Here is a 15,639-nt window from a genome sequence, read left to right as displayed (position 1 = left end):
CCCTTTTCCTTCTTTACTTCCTGTAATAACAATAAGCCGGACAGAGAGCAATATCCAGCACATTCTCTGATGTATAAGGGCAAAACAGGACTCGTCACCCAGAAATTCCTGGCTTCATCCTTAACCATTTCACTAACAATCTACACTGATCTCATGGTAATATTTACTGGGCAATGAGGATTATTAGGTTTTTATAGTCAGATTGTCCACAAATTATGTGAAAATAAAAAAGTTATTTTCCTTCTGTCAATAGCATACTATAAAGGGAAGGCAGGGCGGGTATTTGAGGTCTCCATTTATGTGTATATATATATATATATATATATAAAAAATTTTTACACAGTGGTACCTTGGTTTAAGAGCGTTTTGGTTTAAGAGCTCACAGTTTTTCAAAATTGTGACTTGGTTTAAGAGCATTGCTTTGGTTTAAGAGCTCCCTGTACTAGGTGGGAGGGGGAGTGGAGGAAGGGTATGGTCTGCATAGCGGGGTCTACAGCACTGTACTCTGAGCCAGGAAGTCTCCCCCATCTTCCAAATCATAGCAGATCCACTTCAGGCTGGGGCTTACATCAGGGGACAGGACTGTGGAGGTAATCTCTTCATAGCTGTGACCCCTCTCTCCCCAGACACATGTCCGGCTCATTCAGTCATGCTCCCTGCAGTCTCTGTCAGCCCTTGTGTTTCCCATCCTCTCCATTACTGTACAGTAACTTATAATATCACATATTCTGCTGTTTCTGAATGTTTGTTTCATCTGTTCTACATTCTATTCAGAATAATAAATCATTATTTTTGGGGTGTAGAACCAATTGTCTACATTTCTATGATTTATTGGAAAACTTGCTTTGGTTTAAGAGTGAATTTGGATTACAAGCACGGCCCCGGAACGAATTATGCTCATAATCCAAGGCACCACTGTATATGGTCTTATAGAAGACAAAATAACATTGACCAGGAACCACTGACACATTCCCTTTAAGTCAACAGAAATTGTTACATGAGAATGCAGTTTCCTGAATGGAGGGCAGTAGTATAATAATCTTCACACGCGGATTAGCCGTGATCCCCGACATGTTGGTGCAGGTGCAGAGGGAGCAGTGTGGGTGCTTAAATACAGACTGTGACATAAAAGCCTAAATTGCAGTAAATGAAATGGGTTATTCACCTGGCAGCAGCAATGAGTGCTATTACATGCAGCCTCTCTGCATAGTACACATGGATTAGGGGCTCAACAATCACTATAGATATTCTGTATTCAATACATTTTTGTTACAATAAAGTAATCCAGTGGAATACTAACTTTTTTAGTTCTCTATTCATGTAAAATAATGCTCCACAGAGAGCACCATGACATTAACGCTCTTAGTGAACTCACTATTACGATGATAAATGTTCTTCAACATGAGAAAGTTATGAGAGGGAGGATCTGGAAATGCATCAACCCACAACACTGATCATCACCCGCCCCATTGCACACAATGGGAGACATTTAAGACTTCTGCTCAGGGAAATAAATACATATCTTCGTCTCTCTCCACCAGATGTTTGCCTCCATTGTTTAAACTATGCAAGAAAAAATACAGATGCTAATGGATTGCTATGAACTACACTCCCCTTTTCCTCTGCGCTGATTCTCATAAATATCCCCCATTCCCCATTATTGGGGTTGGCGATGCAATGATTTGGAATTTCCTTCCTGGTATGAAAGATTTTTGAAACAAAGAACTTCATTTTTGTTCGGTGACGGGCTGACACACTGGCCTGTCCTGCAGACTACAATGAATAAAGCAAAGAACTTAAAGCCACTCTGTACCCACAATCTGCCCCCCCCCCCCCCCCAAACCACTTGTACCGTCAGATAGCTGCTTTTAATCCAAGATCTGTCCTGGGGTCCGTTCGGCAGGTGATGCAGTTATTGCCATTAAAAAAAAAAAACTTTTAAACTTGAAGCCTGTACCAAACGGGAGTATCTGTGGCCTAACTTTGCACCACCCCTCCGTCCCTCCTCCCCACCCTCTTCATCATTAGGAATGCCACTGAAACATTTTTTCCATGCTGAACACTGCACAGGTCCTAAACGATCCAGCCCATGTGCCAGGCTGCCACAGGTGGGGAATAGGAAGCAATCTGCCTGGAGCATTCCTAATGATGAAGAGGGTGGGGAGGAGGGACGGAGGGGTTGTGCAAGGTTAGGGCACAGATACTCCCGTTGGGCACCGGGCTTCAAGTTTAAAAGTATTTTTTCAGGACAATAACTGCATCACCTGCTGATCGGACCGCAGGACAGATCTTGGATTAAAAGCAGCTATCCGAAAGTACAAGTGGTTTGGGGGGTCAGATTGTGGGTACAGGGTCGCTTTAATGTATACTACATAAAACCCACAATAAACCAGTGCCAACCCTGTCCTCAGGTTGTATGTGGTATTACAATTCAGCTCCATTCATTTCAATGGAACTGAGCTGCAAAACCACATCCAAACTGAGGACAGGAGTGGTGCTGTTTCTAAAAGAAAGCAGACATGTTTTTCTAATCCTGGACAGGCCTTTAACTTCAATTAGGATTTGTATGAAGCATGTCATAATATCCTATATATATTCCACCAGAAAATCTTTAGGTGTGACTGGTCTTTTTTGACTTTGGGGTTTTAGAGACAAACCGAAGAAATTCCCTTGAACTCTATGGGAGAGAAACACCACATTATTAAGGGAAAAAAAAAAAGTATATGAATGATCGTAATAAGGATTGTAATTAACAACCATCGTTCTGTGTCTTGGTATATATGGTGAATGATTTCAGGTTGTTTGCAATAGTTTATTGTAATTGGAAAAAATCACTTTGTCTAAGGCTCGGTTTACACTGCATTTTTGCAATCCGTTTAACCTATATGTTTTATGGAAAAAACGGATGCAAAAACGGATGCAAAAATGGATCAGTTTTTCCATTGACTTCCATTATAAATAATAAAAAAAGAGAGGAAAACAGTAATTTTTTTAACGGACACAAAAGTAGTGTTGACAACGTTTTTCTGTCCATTTAAAGTAACCAATTAAAAACGGATACATTCAACTGATTGCAAAAACGCAGTGTGAACCCGACATACCAGGACCCCAAGATCTTGCTGCATCTTCCATACATCAGCCTCATACTTATATATATATATATATATATATATATATATATATACACACACACACACACACACATATATATATACACATACATACAAGCCTCCTGTACAAATGAAAGTTCAGAGAAGAACAGTATATAGCGTCACCACATATGAGCTCTGGCACTCCCCTCCGGCAATGTGATCTGCCATCAGAGCTGGATTTTCCATAAAACGGTTGACATTAGTCTGAATATTACTGTGTACAGCATTAGGGTATGACATCCTGGAGCCCGCATGTAGTACACAACAAATCATGTTGCAATGCAACATCTAAGCCGACCTTTTCAAGGGACTTTTTTTATTTATTCATTTGGTTTAGAGGGTGTAATAATATAGGCATCTACTATTGCATCTTGTTATAGATAAAGGTATACCTTTCAGGTCAATGTAATATAATACTCGGCTTCATTTATGAAATGTATGTGGAAAATCTGTCCTGTTCCCTAGAGCAACCAATAAGGGCTCACCTTTCATTTCTCACATTGCAGAGGAATAATGGAAGCTGTGCTGTGGTTGGTTGCTATTGGCAACAAGGAGAAGCGAGGAGAGGACCGAGAACGTCTCATCACATGACACAGAGGCAGGAGAGGACCGAGAACGTCTCATCACATGACACAGAGGCAGGAGAGGACCGAGAACGTCTCATCACATGACACAGAGGCAGGAGAGGACCGAGAACGTCTCATCACATGACACAGAGGCAGGAGAGGACCGAGAACGTCTCATCACATGACACAGAGGCAGGAGAGGACCGAGAACGTCTCATCACATGACACAGAGGCAGGAGAGGACCGAGAACGTCTCATCACATGACACAGAGGCAGGAGAGGACCGAGAACGTCTCATCACATGACACAGAGGCAGGAGAGGACCGAGAACGTCTCATCACGTGACACAGAGGCAGGAGAGGACCGAGAACGTCTCATCACGTGACACAGAGGCAGGAGAGGACCGAGAACGTCTCATCACGTGACACAGAGGCAGGAGAGGACCGAGAACGTCTCATCACGTGACACAGAGGCAGGAGAGGACCGAGAACGTCTCATCACGTGACACAGAGGCAGGAGAGGACCGAGAACGTCTCATCACGTGACACAGAGGCAGGAGAGGACCGAGAACGTCTCATCACGTGACACAGAGGCAGGAGAGGACCGAGAACGTCTCATCACGTGACACAGAGGCAGGAGAGGACCGAGAACGTCTCATCACGTGACACAGAGGCAGGAGAGGACAGAGAACGTCTCATCACGTGACACAGAGGCAGGAGAGGACCGAGAACGTCTCATCACGTGACACAGAGGCAGGAGAGGACCGAGAACGTCTCATCACGTGACACAGAGGCAGGAGAGGACCGAGAACGTCTCATCACGTGACACAGAGGCAGGAGAGGGCCGAGAACGTCTCATCACATGACACAGAGGCAGGAGAGGGCCGAGAACGTCTCATCACATTACACAGAGACAGGAGAGGACCGAGAACATCTCATCACGTGGCACAGAGGCAGGAGAGGACCGAGAACGTCTCATCACATTACACAGAGGCAGGAGAGGACAGAGAACTCCTCATCACGTGACACAGAGTCGGGAGAGGACCATGCCGAGGACCATGGATTTCTCTCAGCTTGTTCTAAGCAACGGTCAGGGTCTAAACACCCAAACTCTGACCATCAAAACTTAGGGAGGGTTCACACATAATGGAACTGGAATCGCAGCGGATTTCACGCTGTAAAATCAAATTCCACTTCGATTCCCAGTACTGTCAGTTTGTATGGGCTTACATACTCGCAGCGGATTTTTCATTCCGCTGCAAGTATGTAAATCCCGCCCCCCCTTAACTCGCCGCGGCCCGGTAAATACCGATCTGCGCTCCGGCCTGGTTCCGTGGCCCACAGCTCTCTGACGTCTTGCTCAGCCAATCAATGTCTGCGGTGGGACAGCACACTGATTGGCTGAGGGGGACGTCAGGGAGTCGGGAGCCACAGCGGGCCGGAGTGCGGACCAGTCAAGTATTCCCTGGGCCGCAGTGGGTTAGGGGGATGGGTTTACATACTTGCAGCGGAATGAAAAATCCACTGCGAGTATGTAAACCCATACAGACTGAAAGTGTCAGGAATCAGAGCGGATTTCATATTGTGAAATCTGTGTAATTTCTGTACACAGTCGCTGTAATTGCAAAAAAACTTTTGACTGACAAGTTTTGGTCCAGGTCTGAGTGTTCAGACCCATAGCAAGTGTGAAAACAAGCCAGGAGAAGTCTACCAGCAGCGCTTCTCTCCCAGCTCAGTGGCACATGCTCAGTTAAAAAGTCTATGGGGCCAGTCTTTCCTCACTGACACAGCGCAAGGAGCTTCTAACACAGGGATGTCAAACTCAGGCCCTCCAGCTGTTGCAAAACTACAATTCCCATCATTCGCCCAGACCCTAGTGTGTTCGAGATTCACTCATCTCTAGCTGACTATGTTCAGTCCACTGAAAAGTATAATTAAAAATGGGAAAATTTATTTTTTTTCTCTCCACATGACAGCATGGCTGCAGCAGCAGCTACAAAAAAAATCATTTGTCTTTTTTTTGTTACTTAACCGCAGTCCCAGGGGAGCAAATGCAAACAGAGCCCTGCCTCTGTACTGGCCACACTGTACCTGACTGAACAGAAGTGGACATGTTGTCAGTAGAATCTTCTACCCGTTCAGCCTCAGGCTTAGGGCCTGGTACGTTGGATGATTAGATCTCAGCATAGAAGATATAAAAAATGCTTGTCACAGTTTACAAACAACAACACATATATACATAACAGATGTAACAAGTGTCATGGCCGAGGCACTCCTGTGATAACCAGTCTTCATCTGGAAGCCTGGGCCTTTGATGGCTGGGGTTAGGCCTCCAAGACAGATGCTTTATAAAGCATACCTCCCTTTTTTAGAGGACACTAGGTAAAACAAGAAAAAACTAACAAAGTTATTTTTTAAAGCAGTGTTCACCTACTCAAGGCTGTCAGGGCATAATGGGAGCTGTGGTGTTGGAACAGGCCGCTTTATTCTGCAGTATTCTTTCTGAAGGTAAAGCGTATACAGTTAACAAAATTGTTCTGCTTTTTATAGTTCTACTTGTCAGTTGGGAAACAGAAGGAACTTTCACACTTTCCAACATTGATTTCCCTATAAAACATTCCCGACCCCTCCAAAAAAATTGCTTTCGACATTTCTTAACATTATATAAACCTAAGCCCACATACAATATGGTAATAATAAGGTCTCTGGTGACACATTTATTCTGCATAACTGACACAATTAAAGGGCGGCTCCACTTACAGCACACAAAATCCCTATTATAACCATTCCAACAACTTCAGGTTACGATTACAGTGTGAAAGAAAATCCAACATTGCAGATCAAAACATTGGGGGCTATTAATCCACAAAAACTAAGAATAGGACACTTTAGCTAACACCTTGCATCTATGGCAGGGGTGGCACCTCACAGCTATTGCTAAACTACAATTCCCATCATGCTAAGACTGCCAAAACTTTAGCTTTGGCTGTCCAGGCACAATGGGAATTATAAATTCCTAACAGTTAGACGGCTGTGATTTTCACACCTTGGTCTCTGGCTTCTGTAAAGGGGTAGTCCTAGGACTGGACATTATTCGCTTATGGCCTGCCCGCAAACTTCTATGCTGTCAAGAACAAGGGGACCCTGCTATCTATTTTAAAGCACAAAAGGGTGCTGCTCCCTTATAATTTTTCTTAAAAAAAAGCAATGATACATCATACCAGTCAAGAGATATCAATGAACGAAGACGTGAATCCAAGGTCTAAACGTATACAGGAAAATAAGCAAGTATTATGCGCGACACTTTCATTCATCAAATTGCGTTAGAAAAAAATCATCCATCAAATAGTCATCACCACCGGCCTCAATAAGAGAAGCCTCAGTCTATAAAACAGCGGAAATGTCACACTACCAATAAAAGGGATAAACTGCACTACCTGCCGGCGGGCAGCGAGCAGCACCAAATCCAAGACGCATGGAACAAAACTGTCGGGTATCAATAAAGTCGCCGACCAATGATCCATTAATCATATAGCGCCTGTCAGGAAGATGTATAGATCCACCACAGATATGCGTATAGTGCATGAACGGCCAATAAATAACTTTTGCTGCTGTGCCATTCTCTATCCAGTCCCTGATATTACAGTGTAGTAATGTGATCAATAGCCATTTGCACAAGATGGTTAAAAAAGTCATAAAAAACCCAACACACCATATCCTTTACAGTTTTGTTGCATAGTTTTTAACAGCATAAAAACTTTTTTTCTGTAGAAGGATTTCCTAGAATTGCTTCTTTAGGTATATGTTCACACATTAAGTACTGTGTACCCTGTGGATTAAATGTTGTGCTCAGCTATTTGTATTGATTTACATCTGCAGAGTGTACAGTACATGTGAACACACCCTTACACTGAAACACGTGAGGTTTTTTTTTTTTTTTTTTTATATTACTCTTGTGATATGCCCGGAGGAAGGCGGCAAAAAGTCCCAATACGATATAACAGAGCAAAATCTGCATTTGCAATCAACCTGATGTGTAATTGCTCTTGCATGAAGAAACCCTGACTAGGCAATCACCCATCATATGAAGCACGTCGGCACAACGTGCAAGGAGCCTGTATGACAGTGTCCAAAGCTGCTCAGCCTCCGGGATTGGTCTATGTAGTATATAGTAGAGGACGTCTGTGTCTGTGCTGCTTGATGTAATTCACTTGAAATTGTTTCTTTATTATAAAAAAGGGTTAAGAAACATCTTACTGAACTAGATGACACTTTACACCATCCATAGTCATGGCCCATACATATTTCTTAGATCAATGCATCTTCAGGAAGATATTTTAACACATAAGGAATCCAAAGGAACACGTAACTCTTTCCTTTCAGTTAGATCTTTATGAAATTCAGCCGAAAATGTCTTTTGTATTAAAAAAAAAAAAAAAAAGGGGGTAGACATGCGGAGGCCTCATAGGAGACATATTACAGACGAGCCATAATAGGGGCAGATACATGAGGTCTATACAGTTGGCCCCGGACCTTAGCTAGGTTAGCAGAACCCATCAATTTTAGTGGGGTACACACTGATCTAACTTCTATCCAGAACACCAGATAATACGCCATGAACGGACCATTAATTTAGGAGTACACCGCTATGGTAGACGCTTCTCCCATCCCATGTGCAGAGGTCACAAGTAAAGACTTTTCTATGTCGGACAAGAGCAGCCTCCGTGTTTCTTCCATGGAGGATCATTGCCATGGATCCATTAGCTTATCCCACATGTACAGTAATGTGGTGAAGCCCAGACGAGGCTGACTGTGTTACACCCAATGGAATTGTATGACATAACACACAGGCTGAAAAACAGCCACATGTTATACACATGACTAGGATAGCCCGGGCCCTGTCCGCTGACAGAGAGCTGGAGCATCATCTATGAGGGTGGTACAGGCCGGACACATGACAGCTGTCAGAGCAGCAGGGGGTCCCGCCTGGTATGCATCACTATGGTCCATGGTAGAAACATGCATATTGTCACTACTGGTCTATATCCTTCACAGACACCCACTGTGATATTATCTGGTGTGGACCACCGAGACAGATTGCTGGGACTCTATCATGTGACCTGGAGTGTACTGTGATAGTGTCATGTACCTGCACTGTGATAGTGTCTGCTGCGGACCCCTACTAGGGCAGATCCGGCTGCGGACCCCTACTAGGGCAGATCCGGCTGCGGACCCCTACTAGGGCAGATCCGGCTGCGGACCCCTACTAGGGCAGATCCGGCTGCGGACCCCTACTAGGGCAGATCCGGCTGCGGACCCCTACTAGGGCAGATCCGGCTGCGGACCCCTACTAGGGCAGATCCGGCTGCGGAACCCTACTAGGGCAGATCCGGCTGCGGACCCCTACTAGGGCAGATCCGGCTGCGGACCCCTACTAGGGCAGATCCGGCTGCGGACCCCTACTAGGGCAGATCCGGCTGCGGACCCCTACTAGGGCAGATCCGGCTGCGGACCCCTACTAGGGCAGATCCGGCTGCGGACCCCTACTAGGGCAGATCTGGCTGCGGAACCCTACTAGGACAGATCTGGCTGCACACAGACATGCAGAATCACATACACGGCAGCATAGGTAACTAATAATCACATGCCCTGGAAATATATAAAGATGCTGGGACCACCAGTACATGGGAGCAGGCAGGATGCTGGGACCACCAGTACATGGGAGCAGGCTGGATGCTGGGACCACCAGTACATGGGAGCAGGCAGGATGCTGGGACCACCAGTACATGGGAGCAGGCAGGATGCTGGGACCACCAGTACATGGGAGCAGGCTGGATGCTGGGACCACCAGTACATGGGAGCAGGCAGGATGCTGGGACCACCAGTACATGGGAGCAGGCAGGATGCTGGGACCACCAGTACATGGGAGCAGGCAGGATGCTGGGACCACCAGTACATGGGAGCAGGCTGGATGCTGGGACCACCAGTACATGGGAGCAGGCTGGATGCTGGGACCACCAGTACATGGGAGCAGGCTGGATGCTGGGACCACCAGTACATGGGAGCAGGCAGGATGCTGGGACCACCAGTACATGGGAGCAGGCTGGATGCTGGGACCACCAGTACATGGGAGCAGGCAGGATGCTGGGACCACCAGTACATGGGAGCAGGCAGGATGCTGGGACCACCAGTACATGGGAGCAGGCAGGATGCTGGGACCACCAGTACATGGGAGCAGGCAGGATGCTGGGACCACCAGTACATGGGAGCAGGCAGGATGCTGGGACCACCAGTACATGGGAGCAGGCAGGATGCTGGGACCACCAGTACATGGGAGCAGGCTGGATGCTGGGACCACCAGTACATGGGAGCAGGCAGGATGCTGGGACCACCAGTACATGGGAGCAGGCAGGATGCTGGGACCACCAGTACATGGGAGCAGGCTGGATGCTGGGACCACCAGACAGAGCTGTCCCCATCACATACAGCTGACACAGCTACATACATAGAGCACACTGCCATCACACCTTACATCATGTCCTATACACCTTTACAGCTGTCAATGTGGAACTACAATTCCCAGCATGCCACCCAGGCAGAGCGGACGAGGGGAATGCTGGGAGTTGTAGTGCTCCTTACCTTCGGACAGCTCCAGCTCCAGCTCGGCCAGGCTCTCCCGTATCTCCACGGGCAGGGACTCCAGGATCGCACATCCCCCTCTCTCCGCCATCCTGGTGCTGGTGTCATACGCCCATACAGCAGCAGCAGCTATCCTCCTCGGCGCATACCCGGAGGCCGCTGGGTGTGACCTCCCTCCTGTGACCTCGGTGCTGGCTCCCGATGATGCCTCTCCGGTGGTCTCTGTCAGGGCGGTGAGCCTGGTGTTCTGCCCTGCTCGGCGCTACTCAGGCCTCTCCTCTCTCTCTTCCTGCGCTCCCATCCCCATAGGACTGGCTGGCGGGCACGCGCTTGGGAGCGGTCCGGGCACGCGCCTCAGAAAAAAAGGGGGCGTGATTGTTATGGGAGCTGGGAATCTGCCTGGTAACAGCCTGGGGCGGGGCGCTGCACACGTCATCGGAGCTCATTGAGAACTACTGTCAGGCACGCCCACTAAGCGCGTGCTCGCCTCCAAGCCGGCATCCCGGTCCCTGCCCACTTTTTTCTCCCATTGGTTACAACGTAAGTCGCCAGTAGCTCATTGGATGAATAAAGCCACGCCCACACACGTGCTGCGCTAAGACGCATGCGGCGCGTCACCCAAATGTGAACATGTGTCGTTCAATGACATGATACATAGTATAGACTGCATGGTACATAGTAAAGGCTGCGGCTCTCTGTAGTGATACATGATTGTATACAGCCAGGAACAAGCAGAGACCAACATGACGTGTTATTCCCACAGAACTGTATGCTGTATATCAATCTGCTCTATAACATAATGCTAATAGATTGGACTGTTCTCCTGGGAATTTATGTTGATAGGTCCTAATTAAAACAGGGGTAGGGAACCTTGGACCTCCAGCTGTTGAGAAACTACAACTCCCATCATGCCTGGACAGCCGAAGCTTTAGCTTTGGCTGTCCAGGCATGATGGGAGTTGTAGTTTTGCAGCAGCTGGAGAGCCAAGGTTCCCTACCCCCGTTTTAAAAGAAGGGAGAAGAATGGGCAAAAAACTACAATCACCCTATGGCTATGTTCACATATACTGTAAAGACAGTGGGTTTTAGGCTTCGGATTTCAGTGTAGTGTTCAACTATTTATTTAGATGTATTTGCGCAGCATAAAACCCAAAGTTTATATACTATGGGGCACATTTATTATCTGCCCCCCTGGTATACGCCACAGAAAAGACTCTCAGTTTTGCACAAAAATCTGCACCCCTCTTTTGTGGCGTAAAAACACTGGCTTATGTTTTTGTTTTTAGGGGTGTTTGTAATCATGTTTCACAATAAAGATTATTTATTAATTTAATATCAATATATTTTCTTTTCACCTCATACAGCATCTATTTGATTGGGGTTTTCCTGAATTGCAGGTGTACTTTACAGACAATAATCGTTTGGTGTAATACAGCCTTAAAGGAGAAGTCTGGCGAAAAATGTTTATTAACCTCTTAAAGGGGTTGTCCGGCGATAAAAAATTATTCACAGAATAACACACATTACAAAGTTATACAACTTTGTAATGTATGTTATGTCTGTGAATGGCCCCCTTCCCCGTGTTTCCCCCCACCCACGCTAGACCCGGAAGTGTGGTGCATTATACTCACCGCATCTCGTGTCGTCCACGGTCTCCGATCGTCAGCAGTGACGTCTTCTTCGGGAGGCCAGCGGATCTTCCCGAGTGCCGGCCGCCCTCTGCAGCGTCATCCGAAGCTCAGCCGCGATTGGCTGAGCATAACTGTGCTCAGCCAATCGCGGCTGAGCGGCTGATGACGCGGCCACGTCATCAGCTGCTCAGCCGCGATTGGCTGAGCACAGTTATGCTCAGCCAATCGCGGCTGAGCTTCGGATGACGCTGCAGAGGGCGGCCAGCACTCGGGAAGATCCGCTGGCCTCCCGAAGAAGACGTCACTGCTGACGATCGGAGACCGTGGTCGACACGTGACAGGTAATGTATAGCGCACCACACTTCCGGGTACACGGGTGGGGGGGGTGGGACACGGGGAAGGGGGCCATTCACAGACATAACATACATTACAAAGTTGTATAACTTTGTAATGTGTGTTATTCTGTGAATAATTTTTTATCGCCGGACAACCCCTTTAAGGACGGGGGCGTGGCCTGGACATGGCGCCGAACGGACGTGCACAGTGAGAGCTCCGTCCTGCCGTCGGCCCTCACCTGCGCCATTAGCGTCTTTAAGCAGCAGAGACGTGCCTCCATGAGGGGGAAGTCCCACACCCAGTCCCCGACTGCTCCGGTACCCACTCCTGGCCGCACTCACAGCGGCATCCAGCGTTTCTTCACCGGGCAGACTCCACAAGGCCGCACCAAGATGGCCGCCCGGTCTGAAGTGACTGCCTCACAGCGCGGCTCCCCGGATCCAGGGAGAGCCCCATCGGCTTCCACGGAGCTCTCTCAGGACTTTCCTGCACTGCTCCAGGAGCGGAGCCCACAACAGCAGGCTGCCGAATCGCTACAAGACTCAGCTACCCCTCAGGGGACTGAGCTGCAGGTACTGCAGGCACAAATGGCGGCCATCCCCACAAAGGCAGACATGGAGGCGTACATAGGGAGAATGGAAGCAGTATGCAAACCAGAAATAAGATCTCTGAGGGAGGACTTGGTATCCCTGACTTCCACAGTGCATACACTGGAGCAATCTACTACTGAGCTGCAAACTACCCAGCTTTCCCAGCAGCAACAGTTAGACTTACATGCACAGCAACTACAGATTTTATTTGATATGGCGGATGATGCGGAGAATAGAAACCGCCGCAATAATATATGGGTGAGGGGCATACCAGAGGCAGTGAGGCCCACCGATATTATTCCTACACTTCAGGGAGTGTTTAACTCGCTTTTGGGCAGACCCCCAATGGCGCCCATGGAAATTGATCGAGCCCATCGGACCCTGGGCCCACCTAGTACTGATCCGACGAGACCGAGGGACATAGTGTGCCGGATCCATTATTTTCAGCTTAAAGAGGAGATTATGCGCAAAGAGCGAAAAGCGGGCTCCATTGATTTTGACAGAGCCAATCTGATGCTTCTTACTGATTTGTCCCGTGCCACGTTAGCAAAACGACGGGCACTCCGCCCCCTGCTCGCTCTCCTGAGGGGGAAAAGTATTCCATATTCGTGGGGATATCCATTTCAGCTACAGATTCGCCATGGTAACCGCACTCTCTACCTACGCACCCCAGACGATCTACCACATCTACTGGAGGAGCTCCAATTACCCCAGGTCACCATAACTGACTGGCCGCTGCTCCCTCCTCTCACTCAACCCTCCCAGCGCAGAAGGATCCTCGGGCCGCAGCGCCCCGTGCAGAATCGGAGGAGGAGACGGCGCTCTTCAGACCGAGAACAGGATCCCAGTCGCCCGGAACTTTGAGAGGCAGCTGTGTGCCAACCTGTTAACGTATATGTTTATATAGGGATATCCTGCCTAGCTGTAATGCTCTGTGCCCTTGGCTTGATGGTGTGACTGAGGTGTCATTAGATATCTGTGGCTGGACTGAGCCTTATGTCACTCCTTACAATGTGCCTGGACATTCTTATCTACAGGGTTGTTTCTCAAGATGTGTGTGTATTAGCCTTTCGTGAGCGGATGCGCCGGTTTTTCTACGAATTTTCTAACAAATGCGGCTCGGCGTTAGCAAAATTCCTGCACCCTAGAGCCTTAAATACATACGTCCCCACGATCACCACGCCTACTAGAGGTACCTGTCACTCTCCAATGGACATAGTAGAGTCTTTTAGAGACTACTACCACTCCCTGTATAACTTATGAGGCCCGTTGGCAGATATGCCGCCGGCCCTCTTTCAGGAGAGAGTGGAGTCCTATATTTCCTCCACTAAACTTCCATCCCTTAGGGCGGATGTGGCGACTGAATTAGACAGCCCATTCTCACCAACGGAATTGGCAGCAGTCATTAAAGATACCCCTAGTGGGAAAAGTCCGGGGCCGGACGGCTTCACGGCACACTTTTACAAATTATTCTCCCAACAATTGTCACCTTTTCTGGTTAAGGTTCTTAACGCCATCTCTCCAACTTGTCCCCTCCCGGCGCAGTCCCTCATGGCCACGATTATAGTAATCCCCAAACCTGGGAAGGATGTGGCCCTATGTGCCAATTATCGTCCCATCTCTTTAATCAACATGGACGTGAAATTTTACTCCAAACTGATAGCCAACAGATTGGCGCTGCATTTACCTTCCATCATCCATTTAGACCAGGTGGGATTCGTGCCACGGAGGGAGGCAAGAGATAACTTAAACAAAACTTTGTGTCACGGCCGCGGCGGCGTCCCGTGCTCCGGGCCGCCGCCCCGACTCCTCTCTCCCCCATGCAGCAGCCGGTGTCCATAGGCAGGGACCCAGCGCTGCTGTTACTTCGGCCCCGGGGGGCGCCTCACCTCTCCACGCTCCTGTCCGTCGCTGTGCCGGCCGGCGCGCGCGTTCCCGCCTCCTAGGGCACGCGCGCGCCGGCTGTCTCAGATTTAAAGGGGCAGTGCGCTCCTAATTGGTCATGCTCACAATCACTCCCTATAAATTCCAGCCCTGCCCCACTGCAGGTGTTGGAGCCTCTACATGCTTCCCATAGCGTTTGGCCCAGCTCCCTGTTGTTCCTGATTCCTGTCCGCTACCTGGTCCCTAGTCCTTGTTCCTGATTCCTGTCCGCTACCTGGTCCCCACTCCTTGTTCCTGGTTCCTGCTTCCCCGTTACACTTTAGTTCCCGTGTTCTGCCTGTCACGTGCGGTCTCACCTACAGACCATTGCCAGTACCATCTCCTGCCTACTGCTCCTGCCACGCCTCGCCTGCCGTCACCAGCAACCAAGCCAGGGGTAGCGACCTGGGGGTCGCCTGCCGCAGCAAGTCCATCCCGCCTTGCGGCGGGCTCTGGTGAAAACCAGCGGCCCCTTAGACTCCGCTCCCTGGTGAGGTTAGTGCCATCGCTGGTGACGGTCCAGTGGATCCACTAGTCCAGGGGTTACAGTAGGCTCCAACCATGGATCCCGGCGAGGTGCCTGATCTCCGTGACGTCGCCAGAGTGGTCGCTCAACAGGCTCAACAGATCCAGCAACAGTCGCAGCAAATCCAGCAATTGACTGCCGCCCTACAGCAGCATACTACAGCCCAGCGCCCACCACCACCTGCAGCCACCTCGAGACTTCGATTGGCCCTCCCGAGTAAATATGGAGGCGATCCCAAGTTGTGCAGGGGATTCCTGACTCAATGCACAATGCATATT

General features: G+C 48.7%; 1 protein-coding gene across 4 annotated transcripts in view; it reads right to left on the bottom strand.

Annotated features, from left to right (window-relative positions):
* The window catches only part of DIP2A (disco interacting protein 2 homolog A), a 62,680-nt gene extending 51,935 nt beyond the window's left edge, over positions 1–10,745 (bottom strand). For 2 of the 4 annotated variants that reach the window (XM_069983097.1, XM_069983099.1), the window contains exon 1: positions 10,357–10,741. In XM_069983097.1, the coding sequence (XP_069839198.1) occupies positions 10,357–10,447 (91 nt within the window). In that variant the 5' untranslated portion in view covers positions 10,448–10,741. Of the gene's footprint in view, positions 1–10,356 lie in introns of all 4 variants that reach the window. The other 2 variants (XM_069983100.1, XM_069983098.1) reach the window with 2 other exon arrangements.
* Between the last annotated feature and the right edge of the window lie 4,894 nt (positions 10,746–15,639).

This window comes from Dendropsophus ebraccatus, chromosome 9 (assembly GCF_027789765.1).
Source record: "Dendropsophus ebraccatus isolate aDenEbr1 chromosome 9, aDenEbr1.pat, whole genome shotgun sequence".
NCBI lineage: Eukaryota > Metazoa > Chordata > Amphibia > Anura > Hylidae > Dendropsophus > Dendropsophus ebraccatus.
The sequence above is the reverse complement of the archived record's forward strand: the minus strand, read 5'-3'. Positions and strand labels throughout refer to the sequence as shown.